Source organism: Python bivittatus, unplaced genomic scaffold (assembly GCF_059951505.1).
Source record: "Python bivittatus isolate LINGU-HERP-01145 unplaced genomic scaffold, Pbiv_v1 ctg000330_np1212, whole genome shotgun sequence".
In the NCBI taxonomy this organism is placed as follows: domain Eukaryota; kingdom Metazoa; phylum Chordata; class Lepidosauria; order Squamata; family Pythonidae; genus Python; species Python bivittatus.
Genome location: NW_028277058.1, coordinates 50,866,026 through 50,884,244, shown reverse-complemented (window position 1 = coordinate 50,884,244; position 18,219 = coordinate 50,866,026). Strand labels below are relative to the sequence as shown.

At 37.3% G+C, this 18,219-nt stretch overlaps 1 protein-coding gene across 17 annotated transcripts in view; it reads left to right on the top strand.

The window, feature by feature from the left end:
- MICAL3 (microtubule associated monooxygenase, calponin and LIM domain containing 3) overlaps window positions 1–18,219 on the top strand; it is a 186,859-nt gene that overhangs the window by 159,129 nt on the left and 9,511 nt on the right. For 13 of the 17 annotated variants that reach the window (XM_088141284.1, XM_088141286.1, XM_088141291.1 and 10 more), the window contains 4 exons: window positions 1,797–1,847; window positions 3,977–4,084; window positions 4,674–4,767; window positions 9,965–10,015. In XM_088141284.1, coding sequence (XP_087997410.1) covers window positions 1,797–1,847; window positions 3,977–4,084; window positions 4,674–4,767; window positions 9,965–10,015 — 304 coding nt within the window. The remainder of the gene's footprint in view (window positions 1–1,796; window positions 1,848–3,976; window positions 4,085–4,673; window positions 4,768–9,964; window positions 10,016–18,219) is intronic. The other 4 variants (XM_088141294.1, XM_088141287.1, XM_088141288.1 and 1 more) reach the window with 3 other exon arrangements.

The window sequence follows — 18,219 nt, the reverse complement described above, 5'->3', positions numbered from 1 at the left end:
TTTAACTCCCACTTTAAATATCATTGACAAAGAGTTCTTGCTGTAACCCTCTCCTCGTGTAACATTTTTCATAACAGTGGCAAGGTAGCATGGGATATTTTAACTTTAACTTTTTGCTTGGAATATATGAGCTGATGATGTAGTTTTACATGACTGTCCTGGAATCCTAGGGTGTGTGATTTGGAAGGATACTTCCAAGTCACTTAGTCCCCTGCTCGGTCACTGAACAGCAAATAGCAAGAGCACAGAACTTGTGTAGAACATTGGTCAAAGACAGATTGAGTGTGTGTATACACTGGTGGAGGACTAATTGCTTTACAAATGATGAAGAAACAAGATAACCAGGGAGACTGATATGGGTATCCTTCATGGTGTGAAATCACAACAGATATTCCTAGAAAGGAAACAAAGTAGTGATGACCAGGTACAGATCAGCACAAAAATAAAAATCTGGTCCTTAAGGATGCTACATGAGAGATACAGAGAATGGCATCTATGAACAATACTGTACTTACAAAGACAAATGTAAACCTAGTTATAAAATTAGGTCAACCTGAATTTTTACCCCAACTCACCACACATCCAACTCCCATTTGAAAATCTTCAGTGAAGGGAAGTACAATGTTCTTTGAGGGATACTGTTTTTTGCTTAACAGCTCTTCCAGGTAGTTCCACTGACTCTCCTTTCTATTAATGTCAACCCATTGGTTCTTGTTCTCCACTCAATTTCAACAATAAACAGATCCACCCTTGCATGTGATGGCCTTTTTTATATTTGTAGACTGCTATCATATCTGGAACTATTTATTGTATGGGTACACTACCAAGGCCTGGGTAACCCTTGGCAGTTGCTCATGAATGCCCCGTGGATGCTGCTGCTACCATCATCTCTCATCCTACAGACCTCTCAGGCTCCTAGGGAACATTGTCATGCTGGGGATACAGAGCAGTCAGTGTGATCTTCCAGGCAGGAAAAGTTACTCATGCATGGTTTCTAGATCAAGGCTCAGCTGCCTGTTTTGTGGTGACTAAAATGGCATTAGTGACTGGCATTGAGGGGGAGGAGGGGTCTGATGTATGATGTTGAAAGAATCCACTAAATAAATATTTAGCAGATTCCTGTAGCTTGTATACTTGAATCATCATCAGTGTATATATGCGCTGCTGTCATGCAACATTTAAGTTATGGAGTTGCAGATTGTTCAAAAATATGTTGCCTTCTCCTAAATGCAGGAATTTTATCTAAAACTCACACCACCTTTCTTACTTCTCTGTTCATGTTTTTATGTTTGTTTCAGGATAACTGAATGTACTGCAAAAGTATTGAAGGACAGGCATTCAGAATAAGACGTCATTTTGTGTTTTGCGCAATTCTGTCAGTCTTTTTGTGTACTTACCAAAATAAAGTGTTAGATACCAAATTCAATACCTTAATCGCCAAAAAATCTAACACTGGGGCTTAGGAAAGATGTTGGTCTGAAGTTTGGCCTTTCACACATTTGTATCAAACTTGCAAATGCTTAGGTGTGAAAAATTGTAATTGGCCTGATGAACTTTCGGGGCCACAAGATGCTTTTTATTTACTTTCGTTAAAGCAATGTGCTTCCATTGTGTATTTCCAGATTCTGAATTATTTGTGTTCTGTACGGTTTCATGTAACATTTCAAGCAGCTTTTTGTGTTTATTACTGTCTATCTGTATTGAGTGTTACAATGTTGAACTGATTTTGCTCCATTTTGTGTATTTCTTTTATTTTTGCCTTTGCTATTCCTTCCCCTCCCTCCCCCTTTTTAAAGTCGATTTACGTACCACACGCCTTGGCATTCAAGAGATCATATGCATCAAAGGTAGTGTCTCCATTCTCATTGACGGGCCATTGTTGCATGCATTTCTGTTATTAACCTACCAGAGCCTATATGTCTTCTGCTTTCCCCTGCCTTCATTTATACTAACACAACCCAGACTGTGCATGTATGCAGCAACTAACAATATCAACACAACAGATCATCTTCAAGTCCCCAACCTTCAAGTGCACTTGACGATCCAGCTGGGAAAAATGTTAATCTTAGTCACTGTTTTTTAAGGTACTCTACAAGGTGCTTACCTTGGTAGGTTGGACCTTTGCATTGTATCTAAAAGAGGGATTGATATAAATATTACTTATTACATATTTCTTCACCACTCTTACAGGTTTTACCCCCATTTTTTTCTCACAACAACTCTTCAGAGGTAGGTTAGACAGAGAAAAAAATGATTGGTTCAGAGTCAGCCAGGAATTTGTCTTTGAATCTGCATGATCTTGATCTTGCAGCCCAGTCACTGTACCATACTGAATCTTGATTGTTGAGTATCCATTGTGTCTCTATGTGGATAAGAAAGACTTTTAAGAAGCATTGATCTTGGCCTATGGAAACATAAGAAGCAACTATGGTTGTAGGTTTGAGTCTTGAAGGAAAAAAATGAAATAAGCAGTTAATTTGTTTATCTTGTGGCAATTACATGAAATACACATTCTCTCCAAAATATTAGTTTAACTATTGGAGTTGGTTATCAGATTGATGTAGAAGAAGAAGGCTTAAAGCAGCTTTCATCAAGCTCCAAATGTATTGCAATTGGAGCTCCCCAGATTCCCACACTTTCTGGTCCTGGTTGGAGAAGACTGGCTTAAAGGGACACTGAAGTGATTTCTTGTTGTGTGACATCTTTTTAACTCTAATGCACTCTGGTGGTAATTTTAATGGTATTCCTTCTCTTCCTTCATCTTATCTGTTTAGGGATTCAGCTACAATGATCTAGCTCAATTGATTTTTTAAATGGGGTGAAATGTAGGAAACATGAAAACAGTCTTTGCTTATATAAATGAAGGTCTGCTCCATGATACGAAAGGAGATACAGTAGATGGTCATAAAACATACAACATGGATATCTTTTTAATTAGAAACATAGGAATTTTAACTCCAAAAGGCATTATACAATTATACAATAATTATACAATTATACAATTATACAGTTTCAACTACCTTGAAAGTAAGTATGTGCATTAGATGACATGTTTTCGATAGATGACATGTTGTCTAAACATGTCTTAGATGACATGTTTTAGACAGTGGACTTAGTATTTAAAAAAAATAAGATGAATTGTAGCTTCATAGGAGATTTTGTATCAAAAATATATAGCTAAGCTGTAATGCAGCTACTGCTGGTGTATCTTTTAAGATTATTGTTAATGTGATACCATAATATATTTACTGAAATCAAATCTTCCCTGAAGTGTTCACATGATAGGCAAAAGTTTTCTAACCTACCCTTCTCCCAAATACTTTGGTTTAAGATATATTGGAGGTTGATTTGTTTTTAAATTTATATACAGGTATGAGGGAGAATTCAGTCCTTTTCCTGTGATGTAGTTTCCAAGTGAATCACAAACTACATCACAGGTCCTGCTGATTACATCTCCTTTCATTATGCTGAGAGTGCAAGTTGGGTCATTCAGAGGGTTTCTGAAATGTGAATTGAGTTGCAGACTAAAGTCTTAGCAACAGCATCAGAGAGCTCTTTGTCATGCATCGTACTTTGATCAGATATATTTAGCTCACTTCTTAACGTGTTTGCTCAACAGATCTATAAGGAATAATACAGTAGGTTTTTATCTGTAGTAAAGAACATGAATGAAATCAAGAGCATCTCCTATGTATATGACAGGCCATAAGGAGCATTAAGAAGAAGACATAACTTGAAGCTCTCCGTAAAATCACTGCTTTGCACCTGGTTCAAGCCTCTTCCTTCCCCTTGTAGATCTCCACCAAAGCTCACCTGCTGCACCATTAGCGCACACATCTGGAAGGACAACTTGCTTGCTGAACAGAAAGCACAGCAAGTGGCACCGTGCTCTAGAAAAGTAGGATGCTTCAATTCCAGAATCTTGGGACAATTTTCAGCAAGGGATTGAACTATGTTTTACATTTTGTTACCACAGAAAGCATACACAGAAGAGGAACTCAATGCGAAACTGACCAGGCGAGTACAGAAAGCTGCTCGCCGTCAAGCCAAACAAGAAGAGCTCAAGAGGTTACACAGGGCCCAGGTACAGCTATAACTTTTCTGGAAAATGCTTTTCATGAATTTGTAAGAGGAGAGCCATTTTGTGCCTATATCTCTGTATTGTGCATCAGAAAATATACTTCAGGCTTATGAAGTCCTTAAGGAAGATTTTGGTCATACAAGAGGTATTCTTGAAGTTTCATCTCTCTCCCTCTCCCTCTCCCTCTCCCTCTGTCTCTGTCTCTGTCTCTCTCTCTCTCTCTGTCTGATTGCTTTAATGGTATATTGGGGGTGCTACTGTAAAACTCCTACAAGATCTGAGGTCCAAGAGGGGGAAGGAAGGAATTATTGCCCTATTAATCATAATGTATATAAAGGTTTTGTTGCCAGCTGTGAGTATTGTTCTCTGGCTGCATCTACAAGTGTCACTGTTATAAAAGCTGTGGAGGGGGGGCTTCCTTACAATTACTAGAGTCGTAGATACGTGCTTGATTATGTTGCAGTGGTCCTGCAGAATCAAATGGTAGAGTGGTGGAAACGGGACTGATATGTCTTTCTTTGCAATGGTGGAAGGGGAAATTCTCACATATGCAAAGTGAAGAGTCATCAGGATTGTTGTTCTCCTTCCATAGATCATCCAAAGACAACTGGAGCAGGTTGAAGAGAAACAAAGGCAGCTGGAGGAGAGGGGAGTTGCTGTGGAAAAAGCCCTCCGGGGTGAAGCAGGTACTTTCCAGCATTCAATATTGTGTCTGTCCTTTTTAAAAAAATGTACTCAAATTTTCTTGCAAAAATATGTAACAACTTTTATGCTGTCTCTAGAAACAGGTCACCTCCTAAGCTGCAAATAGTTTGATTCATCAGTACTTTTAATGTATGAATTAAAATTCACCAGTTCCATTATTTGCAAAGCTGTGTTCATGGCAAGATAACACTGTAGAAGTGCATTTGGGCCCAAACCTCCGTTTTTCAGTTCTTAATGTTTTCCAGAAAGTTGTGATGCATTTACAATTTGTTAAGGAAATAAACCTTGCCACAGCAAGAAAGACTCGGCTATTTTCAGCAATGCAGAAGGAAAACAATGAAATATGACATGGTTTTAATTCATCGTGTTGTGAGTTAACGCCAGTGCCCTTGCAAGGGACCATCACAGAACAGCCCCAACCAATGCCACATGCTCTTACTGATCCTTCACCAACCCAGTCTTCTTACCAAGACACATGGAACATGCATTCATACAATGCGTGAAATGATTTTCTGCATCTTCTGCTGTTCATAGAATGAGTTTGCACCTTGGTGACTCGCTTTAGTGAAGGGTTCCTGGAGATAACATAGATGGAGATTAGGAAAAAATAAGAGTTCACGCCAAACACAGGACTCCTACTTGAAATCTGATGTTCCTTTTTTAAAATATCACTTGCAAACTTCCCTCATCTGGTACCTCCTCAGAAGTGATGGTACTGAGGCATATCAGTATGCAAGAGAGTTGCAGTTTGAACATATCTGGAGAGCCTTGGATTGAGAAAATGAAAGCTTCTTGAGCAATATTATGTCTTCACACCATCCTTAGCAGATATCATCCCAGTGTGATGACATTACATCACGCAGTGGGTTTCATTAGACTTTGAGGTGGGGAAAAATTATAAATGAGGATGTTGTTGACAGAAGCTCACTCACAAGAGAGAACATGAATGGTGCTTCCCCTCCTCTCAGAATTAGGCAAAAACAATCTTTTTGTTCTCCAAAGAGGAAACCATTGCTTTGGGGGAGGAAATAAAAACTTAGAAAACCATTTTTTCCCACTTGAAATTTCTTGCAGGAATACGGTAGAGTTAATATTTCCCTGTCAAAACAGGCAAGTTGCTATTATCTAGTCAGCATACCAAAAACAGATATTATAAGCTGAATAAAGCATACAATCAAGATCTGGTTGAAACCCCATTACAACGAGTTACTGTATCGAGGGTCCACTCTTGCTGCAGGATGAATATCATCTATTGCTTTCATGATCAAAAATCAAACCTGCAATCTGGAGAGACTAATAGATTAATATTAATATATTAATTATATTAGTATTTTATAGAAATGAATATATTCGGTAGAATTCACATTCTAGAGATACAGCATTTTTCTATCCGGCAACTGGCTCTCGTTTAAATTGGTTCTGGAAAGGACAGAGCCTGACTGAAAAGATTTTTGTGTGAAGTAGTCATGCATCTATTTGCTAAAGGCACTGAGGCCAAAGAAAGCAAATCTCAGGAGTCCATTTGCAACCTGCACAATTATTTTATTTTATTTATTTGGCACACAGATGCCCCTCATTTCACCCACTTTTTACAAGATGGGAACAACAGTGGAAGAGTTGTCGTGACATTCTTCTATTTAAAGCTTACTTATTTATCTTTGTTTATTTATATATGATTTTAGGATATCCATCATCTAGGCAGGTGGTATACAGTGTTGCTAAGAATCTAATAGTTATTTTAAAACATACAAGACATACACGCTTGGTAAAGTCTTACATTAAAATTAAATGATCAGTTTGTGACAAAGGATAAACGTTTTCTAAAACAGGCAGTTAACTATCATAGGCCGTTAGGAAGAGATGTGGGTTTAAAACTTTTTTACAGGCAACAGGGGCATCAGTTCCTGGATTATATTGGGAAGTGAGCTCCACAGACATGGGACAGGAGTGGAGAAAGATACCCCAAGGCCTGTCTACTACTGGAGGCGAACCTCTCCAGATGATAGACAGCATCATAGGAGGCTTTTCTCTTGCATCATATTGTAATCCCTTCATCAGTTCTAGAGCCAATATCACCCCTGCTTTTCTAAGGCATGAAGAAGATAGATTTGAAGGCATTCCATCAGTCTGTAGCTAATGCATGCCTTTGCTAGTCCACTTTCCTGGATCAGCAACAGGGTGTGATCCATTAATCCATCTTTGTCCTTTCACATGTAGATTTCCCTGATACACCAGCCAATGCAGGTTAACTTTTTGACTTGTTTCTTTTCTTTTCCTTTTGGTTGGGCTGTCTATAAATAGGATAGCCAGACTGAGCAATTTTGTAAATGAGAGAGCATTACCTCCCACATATTACATGCAGAGATGGTGTGTTAGTAGGCAGAAGATCGTCACAGTTGCACTATATATTCAAGATGTCGTGGGAGATAAGGAAAATAGTGGGTGAGGAAAAGACCCAGAGACTGCCTTCCCAAGGCTTCACATTTGGGCTAGCTTATGAGTACTAATAATTGTCTTTTGAACTCAGGGCTAAGAATTTAAAATAGTTTCACACTAATATTGGAAAAATAACATTTTTGCAGGGAAATCTAGACCTGGAACAGACCCTTCTGCTGTCAAATAGATTTCCAGATGTTCATGTGACTTAAATCTCAGTAGTTACTTATCATCATCTCTTTCCCACATATATCTTCCTATCTGTTTTTTTACTGCAGCCTGTCAGATTGATGCATTTAGCAGTAATCCAAAATGAGTTTTCCTGGCCTCTGAGGACAACTAGACAGGCCTTGCCAAAATACTATCATGGTGTGAAGTTAAGGGGAAATGGATTAAAAAGCAGGACTTCTCTGTGATATTCCCACATATGTGAACACTCTGCCCTCCAAAAGTACACCTAGTCCCATCTCTTCTGGCATTTAAGAAGATGCTAAGATTCCTTTCTTTTTATATAGGCTTTTGGTGCCTATACTGTACTGGTGGGTCATCATGGACTTTTATTGTACTTGCTTGTAGTGTCTTCTTGACACTGTTTTTATTGTTGTACACTGCACAGAATGCAGGGTATAAAGTTTTTGAAATAAATTACTGAAGAGCTACATTCTCCTTTAATAACTAATTGTCAACGTGGCCAGAGTTCACACTCTTCTGGCGTTGCGTGATGGGAACAGAAACGTCACAAAACAGCCATCCTTTGTTGGCTGATGACTGTATGTTAAAATAACATCCTTGTGAATTGGGCTGTTTCACTCTGGATGTACAACCAGTATTTCTTTTTAGTATGTATTTGATAAAGAACCAAAATGGTTTAGTGGCTAAGGTGTTGGACTAGGACTGTGGAATCCCAGGCGTAGAAACTCATGGCTGACTTTGAACCAGTCCCATTCTCTCAAGCCAACGTATCTCACAGAATTGTTGTTGTGGCGATATAATGAAAGGAAAACCCAGGGTAAGCCGTCTTGAGCTCCTGGAAAAAAGGTGTATATAAAATTTGAATGAATATATAACAAGGAGCATGTCTACATCTATCCTATCATCTGTGCTCATGGTGAAATAAACATCATGTATTTACCATTTTGTGCAGTACACATAGTCTACATGCTAGTATTGTACTTGTGTAGGGAATGGCCTTCTGCCTAAAGCACAAATTTGAAAATCTGAATACTGTTTTTCCTGTGGGTTGTGGAGTTCTCTGCATTGGGCAAAAATTCTGTTATGAATCGAGAAGTATAGTTTGTACAGTTTAGAAATAGCCTGAGATATCTTGGCACTGGAGGCAAAAAATGAAACTTCTAATGCTTCCTGATGACAAAACCAACAATAATAAGCTAATAAGTATTTTAGTGCCTTTTAATGGCTCATAAACATTGGGAGTTGCCACCAACTTCTCTCTGTGTGCTGTCTAAAAAAGCCACCAGTGAAAGTTTTGGTACATTGGATCTGTTATTGGTAATTTCTTGCTAGAAATTGAAGCTAAAATAATATTCCGCATCTTGTTCCTCTTTTTATGATCAAAAGAGGGGGATGATCTTAATAAATAAAAAGTATTAACAGTTACTTTGCAAATGCTTTTAAAAACAACATTTTGGGTCTAAAGGATGTTCTATTGGAAGAATTTTCCATTGGATCTTCATAGAACATGATTTTGGGGAGGAACATTCCTTTCCTACAGAAGATAACATGGCAGGTCCTTAATGTCATTGAGTTTTGAGATTTATTTATTTATTTTTCTGTTATACCATTGCTCAGTTCCAACAGTATCAGCCCACACTTTCTAGTTTTGTGAACATGTCAAGAGAGCTACATATAGTGGACTAAATAAATTATTTTTTTTAACTCACAAGCAAACCCTTAGATTCTATTGAGTCCTATGTGTGAATGTTCCTCTGGAGAATGAGAAAATGCTAGAAATAGTTACAAGAGGAAAGCCTAACACTTCTTTAGCTTTCTTTAGACAAAGCAGGCCATGTAGCTGAGCAACTAAAGAGTGAAGTGAGAAAGCCATCCTTACAACAATGAACAATGCCTAGTCCAGCGGCATCCATGGGGGGAGGTTGTGTCAACAAGTCAAGATGGTGGCCACAGCAGCATGATCAAAGCCCTGCCCCTATGTACATAAGTATAGTGTTAACACATGTACACAAGGGATGGAGTTTTGCCCATGCTGCTATGATCACCATCTTGACTTTTTTGATCTCTCCCCTATGGACCTTGTTGTCCCTTTCTGTTTTGTTGAATGGAGAATACATATAATGTACATTGAATTTCTTCCTACTGGAACATGTTTGTGGAACCCTTCCTTAATGTCCCCCATGCCATGTCAGCAACAGTGGAGTGCACATGCTGAAATAAAGAGAATTTACAAAACCTAGCTATTTCCCTTTCTTTGCTTGGAAGTCCATCCCTGCCTGTCTTGCCTGCCTGTTTTTTAGGGAATGTTACTCCCTTTCCTTGTCTTTTTAGTATATATCATATATATATATATATATGTATGTGCATATGATTATTATAAAGTTGCATGATTTATTGTTGTTTCTGTCTGTCTCTCTCTTTCTCTGTGTCTTCTTATGTTTGCAATTTCTCTAATAGAATGCTTTGAAATCTGGGCAGGGAGTGGGGAGGGCAGGCAGGGGTGGGGACTTGAACCAATAACTCTCTCTCTTCACCAATTCCTTGTTATAGACTATTGGGGAGAGTCTTATTACAGTGACCTCATCGACTTGCATCTGGGTGGTATGTATGGCAGAACCTCTTTTCTGGCACTAACCTTGCTGACACCCTCTCCTGCTCCAGTTCCCCTGCACTGACTTCTCTCCACCCCAGCTCACAAGCAATGAGATGGAACCACCCAATGGATTGGCTAGGGCACAACCCCTTTTCCAGCTCAAAGGAAAGACTTCAGTATCTAGAGCAGTCCTTTAATTAGCAAGTTTTTGTTTTCTAGCCCAGATTGTCTGGAAGGCACCAGATTGGGGAATCAAATTATACCTGCCAGGTGTATTTTTTATAGCATGTGGAGTTTGTCTTGTCCAGACATACATTGTTTCTTCTTTCTATTATTATTTTCTACTCTTTCAAAATGTAAGCCACCTAAAAGTCATTTTGGAGTCAGGCAGCCTTTAAATCTAATAAATAAATAAATGAGCAAACAAGCTAGCTTGTTGCAGTAATAAAGGAGGGATTAAGATTAAGAGCAAGCCACTTGTGAGCCTCTAGAGCAGCGTTTCTCAGCCTCAAACTACTTTAAGATGCGTGGACTTCACCTCCCAGGATTCCCCAGCCAGCAGTTACTGTGCTTTTATTTCCTCCTTCAGGAGCCTTGGCCATCATTGTCAAGAGAACGGATGTTGTAAGATGCAGTTCAGCAACATCTGATGGTCACAGATTGCCTACTCTTGCATCACATATAGGAACAACATGAAGGAGAGATCTCAAAAATGCAGAGAAGACATGAAAATGCACAGCCTGTTTTGAATATGGCACTGGTTCAACTTTTTTTAAAGTGAAATCAAACCTGGCTTTCAGATTAACCCAAGCTGTCCTTCCCTGAAGAAGAATCTCAGTACTCAGAATGAGCTGGCAGGAAATTGTCCTTTGTTCATAATGGCAGCCTCTTTCCTTTTGTCCTAGGATTAATCATGTGTTTGATTCCTATAATGAATTTCTGGACTGTCACTTCTAGGATTTGTGGTTTTCTCTCTTCAGCCAGCCAGCATTGGGAGGTCCATTCTTGGATATTTGCATAGCCCTAAGCATTGGAGACATTGATTAATTTAGTCTAGGCAAGTTTATTTAGTAATAAATTAATTAGAAAGCAACTCTGTTCTTCTTACACCTTAATAACCTGACAGACCATTTAGAAGGCTCAAATCTCTAATGCAACAATATTGCATTGATAATTTTCCTTCTTTCCTTATGCAGCAGCCACTGAATTGGAAAGGGGCCATTACAGTGTTGCTATACTGCACATTTTACATTTCTGAGAAGTGCAGGATGGAAGAGAAGAAAATCAGGAATCAGTGATGACTGTTAGATGTAATCGTGTGAATGCAGTTTAAGATGCTATATCAAAAATAGGGCTCCTAATGTCATAGGCCATCACTTCTATTCTCAAATGTTTTAATTCAGCCTTGAAATAATAAGGCCCATGCCATTGTTCCAGAGATTTGTGCTTAAGAGGATTTTGTTGTGTTGCCAGAGTTGTCAAAGTTCAAACCTGCCAAGAATGCCCATAAAGTAAGAGTAAAGTAAGAAAGTCATTTGGACATCCCTCAAATGTCTTGCATCGTTATAAGGGATTTTCATCATCACATTGAGCTGGGACTTTAAAATATAGCTTTCAAGCATTGTTTTTCCTATCAAGATGTCCCTGAATATTACAGATCATTTCAGGTCACACTTGGGTAAGTGTACTTTTGAGTTCCAGGAGAAGACTCTAGCAATGGCAGATCACTTATTTCTCTAGATCAGCATTTTCAACCTTAGCAACTTTAAGATGTGTGGACTTCAACTCCCAGAATCACCTGGGGAATTGTGGAAACACTGTTCTAGATGACTGCATTATTCTTGAGCTGGTGACTTTAGAAATGCAGTTGATATTTTTTGTTACCAGCTACAGTGAATTCCACTCAGTGTCATGAAGATGCATCAGACTCCTATTTCATATATTCTTTCATTAAGATACTTACAGCTTTAAAAGGAGCAGCAATCCTTATTCCAAGGCTAGTATCTTTTTTCCATCCACTGGCCACACTTCAAAAAAAAGTATGGAGTTCATTTATGCTTCATTGTACTGGGAAAGAAATGAAAAAGTATTATTTCAGGATTCAGGGGCTGCATAAAACATACATATTTGACCCACAGATGGCCTGCATCTGTCCCCCATATGACCATTCGCATATCCACCACCATGTGCACAAACACTACAATTTATAAGGACTCAGCGCTAGTCATAATCACGCCATTTATTTGTTCTTGTTCAATTTATATGGCTGCCCATTCACTAAGCAAATCTGGGTGGCTAACAACATTAAAAACAACCAAAGAGATACAAATAATAAAAATCCAGAAAACAGTTTAAAAAACACACACACACACACCTTTAGTGCCAAAGTCAAAATTCATCTAGCTTATCTTAACGCATACAGCTGATGTAGCATCCTGGCCCAATGTCCGAGGGAAAAGCCACATTTCCAGGGCCTTTCTAGAAAGACTTGGGTCTGTAGATGGAACTGTAAAAGGGTTCACGCTGCGTTACACCAAGCAGGCTCTCCTTCCTGGCTGATGCTGTTCCCACTTACTATTTTTCCTTTCTCCTCTTCCTCCTCCTCCTCTTCCTAATTCCTTCTGAAAAACGGTCTTCCTTCACTTTTGCTAACTGATGGCTTTAAAAAGTCCTTGAAATAATTTAAAGGAACACTGTCATTGTTCATATAACAATTACATTGCTTGAACTAAAAAAATCAAATTTGCTTTTCACAACTGGCGTCCTTTGGCTATTTGCATATCCTGTTTGGAAGACGTATGCAACACTAGTTCTTACTACTTCCTGCCCCTATTTGGAGTTATTTATATGGTGTTTCTCTCATTGAAATTATGCTAATAGAATGACACAATTTCCAGTTACCTCTTTTAAACCTTGGCATGTATACTTACTTTTCGGTTATTGCTGAGGATTCAAAATCAAACACCCAAAGAAAAAATGGATATCTCTTTAATCAAATGGCAGTATCCCTTTTAATCAGTGTGTCTCAATTTTGGCCACTTTAAGACGTGTGGACTGCTGGCTGAGGAATACTGGGAGTTGAAGTCCACACAGCTTAAAGTGGCCAAGGTTGAGAAACACTGCTTTAAATGCAATGCTGTGTTTAAATGCAGAAAAGAAAAGTTATGGCTTTCTAACTGTAGTTCATGTTGTGTGACTGATGTTGATGCAATTATTTTGTCACAGGGCTGCCAGAATGCTCACAAATAGAGTTGGAACTAGAACTGGGACAGGAATTTCCAATTAAAATATCCAGTTAAAAGAACTGCAATAAACTTAGCAGTCTTCATTAAGTCTAATAAAGGGAGTCTTCAGTTACTATTGTGAGGGTATCTGAGAGATGAGGGTTTCCCTCCAGTTTGGAGCAGCTCCAAACTGGTTATGTAATCTCAGAACTAGAGGTTTTGCTAGTGGGTGCTTTTAATGAAGGTTTACCAAGGTGCTGGGATAGGATTGTATAGATAGAAGTATGGAATGAGGGAAATTGGAGCTTGCTGCAGGGCATCCCAAAGGGAGAATTAAGGTGCAGGGATTTTGTTTCATTGTTTTACTGTTTTATGATTGTTTTATAGTTATTTGCTTTATTGTTATTGTGAGTCACCCAGAGTTGCTTAAGATGGGTGGCCATATAAATCTTATAAATAAATAAATAAGACTGTAGGAACTGAGGTTTTTGCAGTCGACTTGTAAGTTGAGTGGCTGGGAGTTGAGGGATTTCAGTCAAGCTCACAGCCGTAATGCAGCCTATATGGACACAGGGTTCGCGAAAGCCTCACCTTCTCAAACACTTCCAGATGTAATTAATGTGCAGCTAAACAGATTTTCTGAGTAGCAGGATAAGAGAAATCCACTTGGTGAGTCAACATTCTTTCCGGATTAAAAGGGGGGAAGGAGGGCTTCAAAGATTTAAAAACTTTTAGCAAAAAGCTTAACAAGGATTGGATGTAAGAAAGTTTAAAATGGATAAAGGGGACAGTAATTTTGAAATATTAATTTTTGGTGAAAGTGCTTTTGAACAAACTGGAATTAGACAAACAGACCGGACCTTCGTGGGAATGTTATCTGTTTAGTATTAAAGAGTGCAGACTATTGGTGGATATTACAAAACAAAAAATAAAGATAATATGAGCCAGACTGATGTTGACTGTAACTATGGAGTGCCATTTGAGACAAAAGTATTAAGGGCACAGGAAGACAAAACTGGCGGGGGAGGAAGCCTGCCTTTTACTCTTTCTCTTGTAATTGAAACAGTTTCACTTTTGGATTACAATATCATAATGGCAACCACCAGAAAAGCAGCAAAAACCGCAGAGGGGAGGAGAGAATCACTAGAGCAACCTGCAGAGAGAGGAATTACACCACATTTACTTCAGAAAATGTTTGAGGAATTAGGCAATAAGTTGTCTGAATCACTTGATACTAAATTGACAGCTTTTGAAAAAAGAATGGATGCAAATGAGATAGAAGAAGAAGTTAAGAATAGGGAAAGTTCTGTAAAACAAGTGTTTGGAGATGTTAACACTTAATGACAAAGTGAAAATTCTGGAGAGTACGACAAGTTATAAACAAAGAGCTGAAAAAAGACTTAGATAAACTGGCAGTACTAGAACTGAGAGAGAAGGAATTTTGACTGAGATTCAGAGCAACTCCAGAGAATTCTGGTGAAGACATTAGAGAAAAGTTTATTAAAGCTTTAAATTTTTTGGAATGGGATGAGGAGGATACAGAGGCAGATGAAGTATATAGAATAAATACAAGGTTTGTGAGAATAAGAAATGTTCCAAGGGATGTCTTAGTACACTTTGTCAGGAAGAAAACAAGAGATCAAGTTTTGCAGCAGCATTTTAATACAAGACTGAAGATTGATAATACAGATGCAATTGTGCTTATAGAAATTTCAATTAAAATATTGCATAAGAGAAAAGAGTACTTCTTTTTGACTAATGGGACAAATTGGAAGGTGTGATTTTTACTTTTAAACAACAGAGGTTTCAACTGAGTTCTGTCCAGAAGGTGGGAAAATTTCTTTAAAAATTGAAAGAAAAGTTGGAGGAGACTCAATTGGAGGTGTCAGATGAGAGTATACAAAAACCTCAACAGGTGCAACAGGAAACTGAAAGGAAATATACTGAATTAGGTGCTACAGGTATCGACTTTTCTAAATTTTTGGCTTGATTATGGATTACAAACCCTTAACATGGAATATAAATGAGCATATGCTCCTCAAAACAGAAAAAAAAAACATTATTTGAAAAAATTAAAACGACATAATTTGCCTACAAGAGACGCATACTAGAAGAAACATAAAATATTTGATTTATAAAAATTTGAGTGACAAATCTATTTCAGCAGGAACTAAAAAAAGAAATTGAGTTTTGTATATAAACCCCCAACTAAAACCAGAACTTGTATTGACTGATAAGCATGGTAGATTTGTTGGGATGGAAGTTAATTTGCATGGGGCTAAGGCTCTGATATTGGGAAGGTATGCCCCAAACAAGGACAAAGTATTGTTCTATAAAGGACTTATGGAGAGACTAATGGGCTTTTCTTATGAAAATTGGTGTTTGATGGGGGATTGGAATGCAGTGATCTCCCCATAACTAGACAGAACTTCTGAGAAAAATATTAAAATTACACAAGGCAATTTACCAAAAGTTGTTTTTATTTGATGGACGATTTAGGGCTTGTTGATATATGGAGACAGAAAAATGGCAATTCAAGACCGTATACATATTTTTCTGAAAGACATAGATCTTTTTCAAGAATAGATATGATTTGGATTTTGAAGAATTTGGCTACCGAGGTTCATCAAGTAGAGATATTACCAAAGACGTTTTTGGATCCTAATCCTGTGAGTTTGGTTTATAAAAGGAAATCTAGTTCTTTTAGATGAAGACTAAATGAAATCTTGCTACAGAAGGAAGAAATAGTGGAGGGTTGTAAAAAAAAAATTAAAAGAATTCTTTGAAAATAATTTAGATAAAGGTACTGATTTAAGAATGGTTTGGGATAATAAAAATCCATGATAACAAAAAGTAAAGAGATAAGGAGGGTTATAAGTCCCACAGATAATGGGTGTACGTAGAGATTAAGTTATGTGTGTTTTATTTTGGTTGTTTGATTGAGTTATTTTACGTTTTTGTTATTACTGGTTTTGTGTTTTGTAGTTTGTATTTAAAAAAAAAGAATGGTTTGGGACACAAGCAAACCTTTAATCAGAGGTTATTTTATACAACATAATAGTGAACTCAAAAAGAAGAGGCAAGGGAAAACACAAGCTATTTTTGATGAGATAAAAAGAAAAGAATTACATTTCCAAAAAAAAGTATTTCTCAACAAATTAAGCTTTTACAACGACAGCTATCTATGTTAACAGTAAGAGAAATGGAAATAAAAATGAACTATATAAAGCAAAAAACTTTGAGATTGCAAACTTAAAGAAGGACAAGATTTGCTTTAACATGAAACTATAGGCCAGTATCATTACTGAATAATGACTACAAATTGTTTACAATGATTTTGGCTGATAGGCTGAAAATAATTTTGCAAAAGTTTATTCATGAGGATCAATGTGGGTTTTTACCTAAAAGACAGTTAAAGGACAATATTAGAAATGTGTTGGACATTTTGGAATATTTGGAGCAACATACTGAAAAATGAGCCACATTGATTTTCTTAGGTGCAGAGAAGGCCTTTGACAATTTGAACTGGGCTTTCTTGTTCAAAGTTTTGGAAGATACAAACTTTGGAGAGAACTTTATAAAATGGATAAGATCAATTTATACCTCACAGAAAGCACAAATAATAGTTAAAGCCTTGTGAGATACAAAAAGGAACAAGACAGGGATGCCCACTGTCTCCTCTCTTGTTTATTTTACAGGATTGTGGGAGTAAAGATTTAAAAAGAAACTTATAAGTTAAGGGCTTTTGCAGATGACTTGGTTCTGGTTTTGGAAGATCCTTTAAAGGGAATTGAAATATTAATGGGAAAACTAAAAGAATTTGGTACATTAGCAGGTTTTAAGGTTAACAAACAGAAGACAAATATGTTAACCAAAAACATAGAGGATCAAACAATTGATAAATAAAATAGGTTTTAAGATTGAGAAAAAAATAAAATATCTGGGCATCACTATGACAAATATCAACTGTATGTTATTTCAAAATAACTATGTTAAGACATGGAATGAAGTTAAAAAAGGCATGTTAAGATGGGAGAAACTGTCATTGCTGGGGAAAATTTCTGTGATAAAAAGGAATGTCTTGCCTAGAATGATGCTTTTGTTTCAGACAATACCTGTTTTGACAACTGATGCACCATTTAAACCATGGCAAAAGGATATATCTAAGTTTGTGTGGCAACGGAAAACAACATGAGTTAAATATAAGACGTTACAAGATGCAAAGAAAAGAGGAGGATTGGGTTTACCTGATTTGAAATTGTATTTTGCAGCTTGCTGTTTGGTTTGAATGAAAAAGTGGGTGCTGTTGAGAAATAGAAGGCCTTTGGAGGCCTCCAAAGTTAGAAGGACGTGACCTGAGATTTGGGTGGCATGGATATTTGTGGATAAAGTCAAGATTAATGTGGATTTTAAAAACAACGATGGTACATGTGCCATATTGAGAATGTGGAATAGATACAAATCCAGGTTGTGTCCAAAGGTGATAGAACTTGCTGAGATGGCCAAATTGACTTGTTTGATTAGAGAAATGACAATATCTACATTTATTGCTGACTGAAACCCCTTATGGATTTTTTGTTTAAAACAGAAAAAAATGAACTTATGATTTATGGTTTTAATGATTAGACAGGATAGATTATAGAAGGAAGAGTCATGTAACTTTAGAGAAAGAGGTAAATTTATAATTGTACTTATAACTGCTGTAAAGAAGATCAGAAGCCACTTCTTTGTATTTTTTTCCTTTCCTTTCCTTTCTTTTCTATTTTTCTTTTACTTTTTTTCTTTCTTGCACTTTTAGTTTTCTCTTTGATTTCTTTCATTGTCTTTTTTCTTCCCTACTCTATATTAGTTTGTATTAGTTTTTACCTTTGTTTTTAAAACTTTTAATAAAATTATTAAAAGAGAGAGAGAGGCCTGTAGTAGTTCTCCATAGAGGTACCTTTTGGCTTAATTTGACGGCTTACATATTACCTTGTCGGTACAGATCA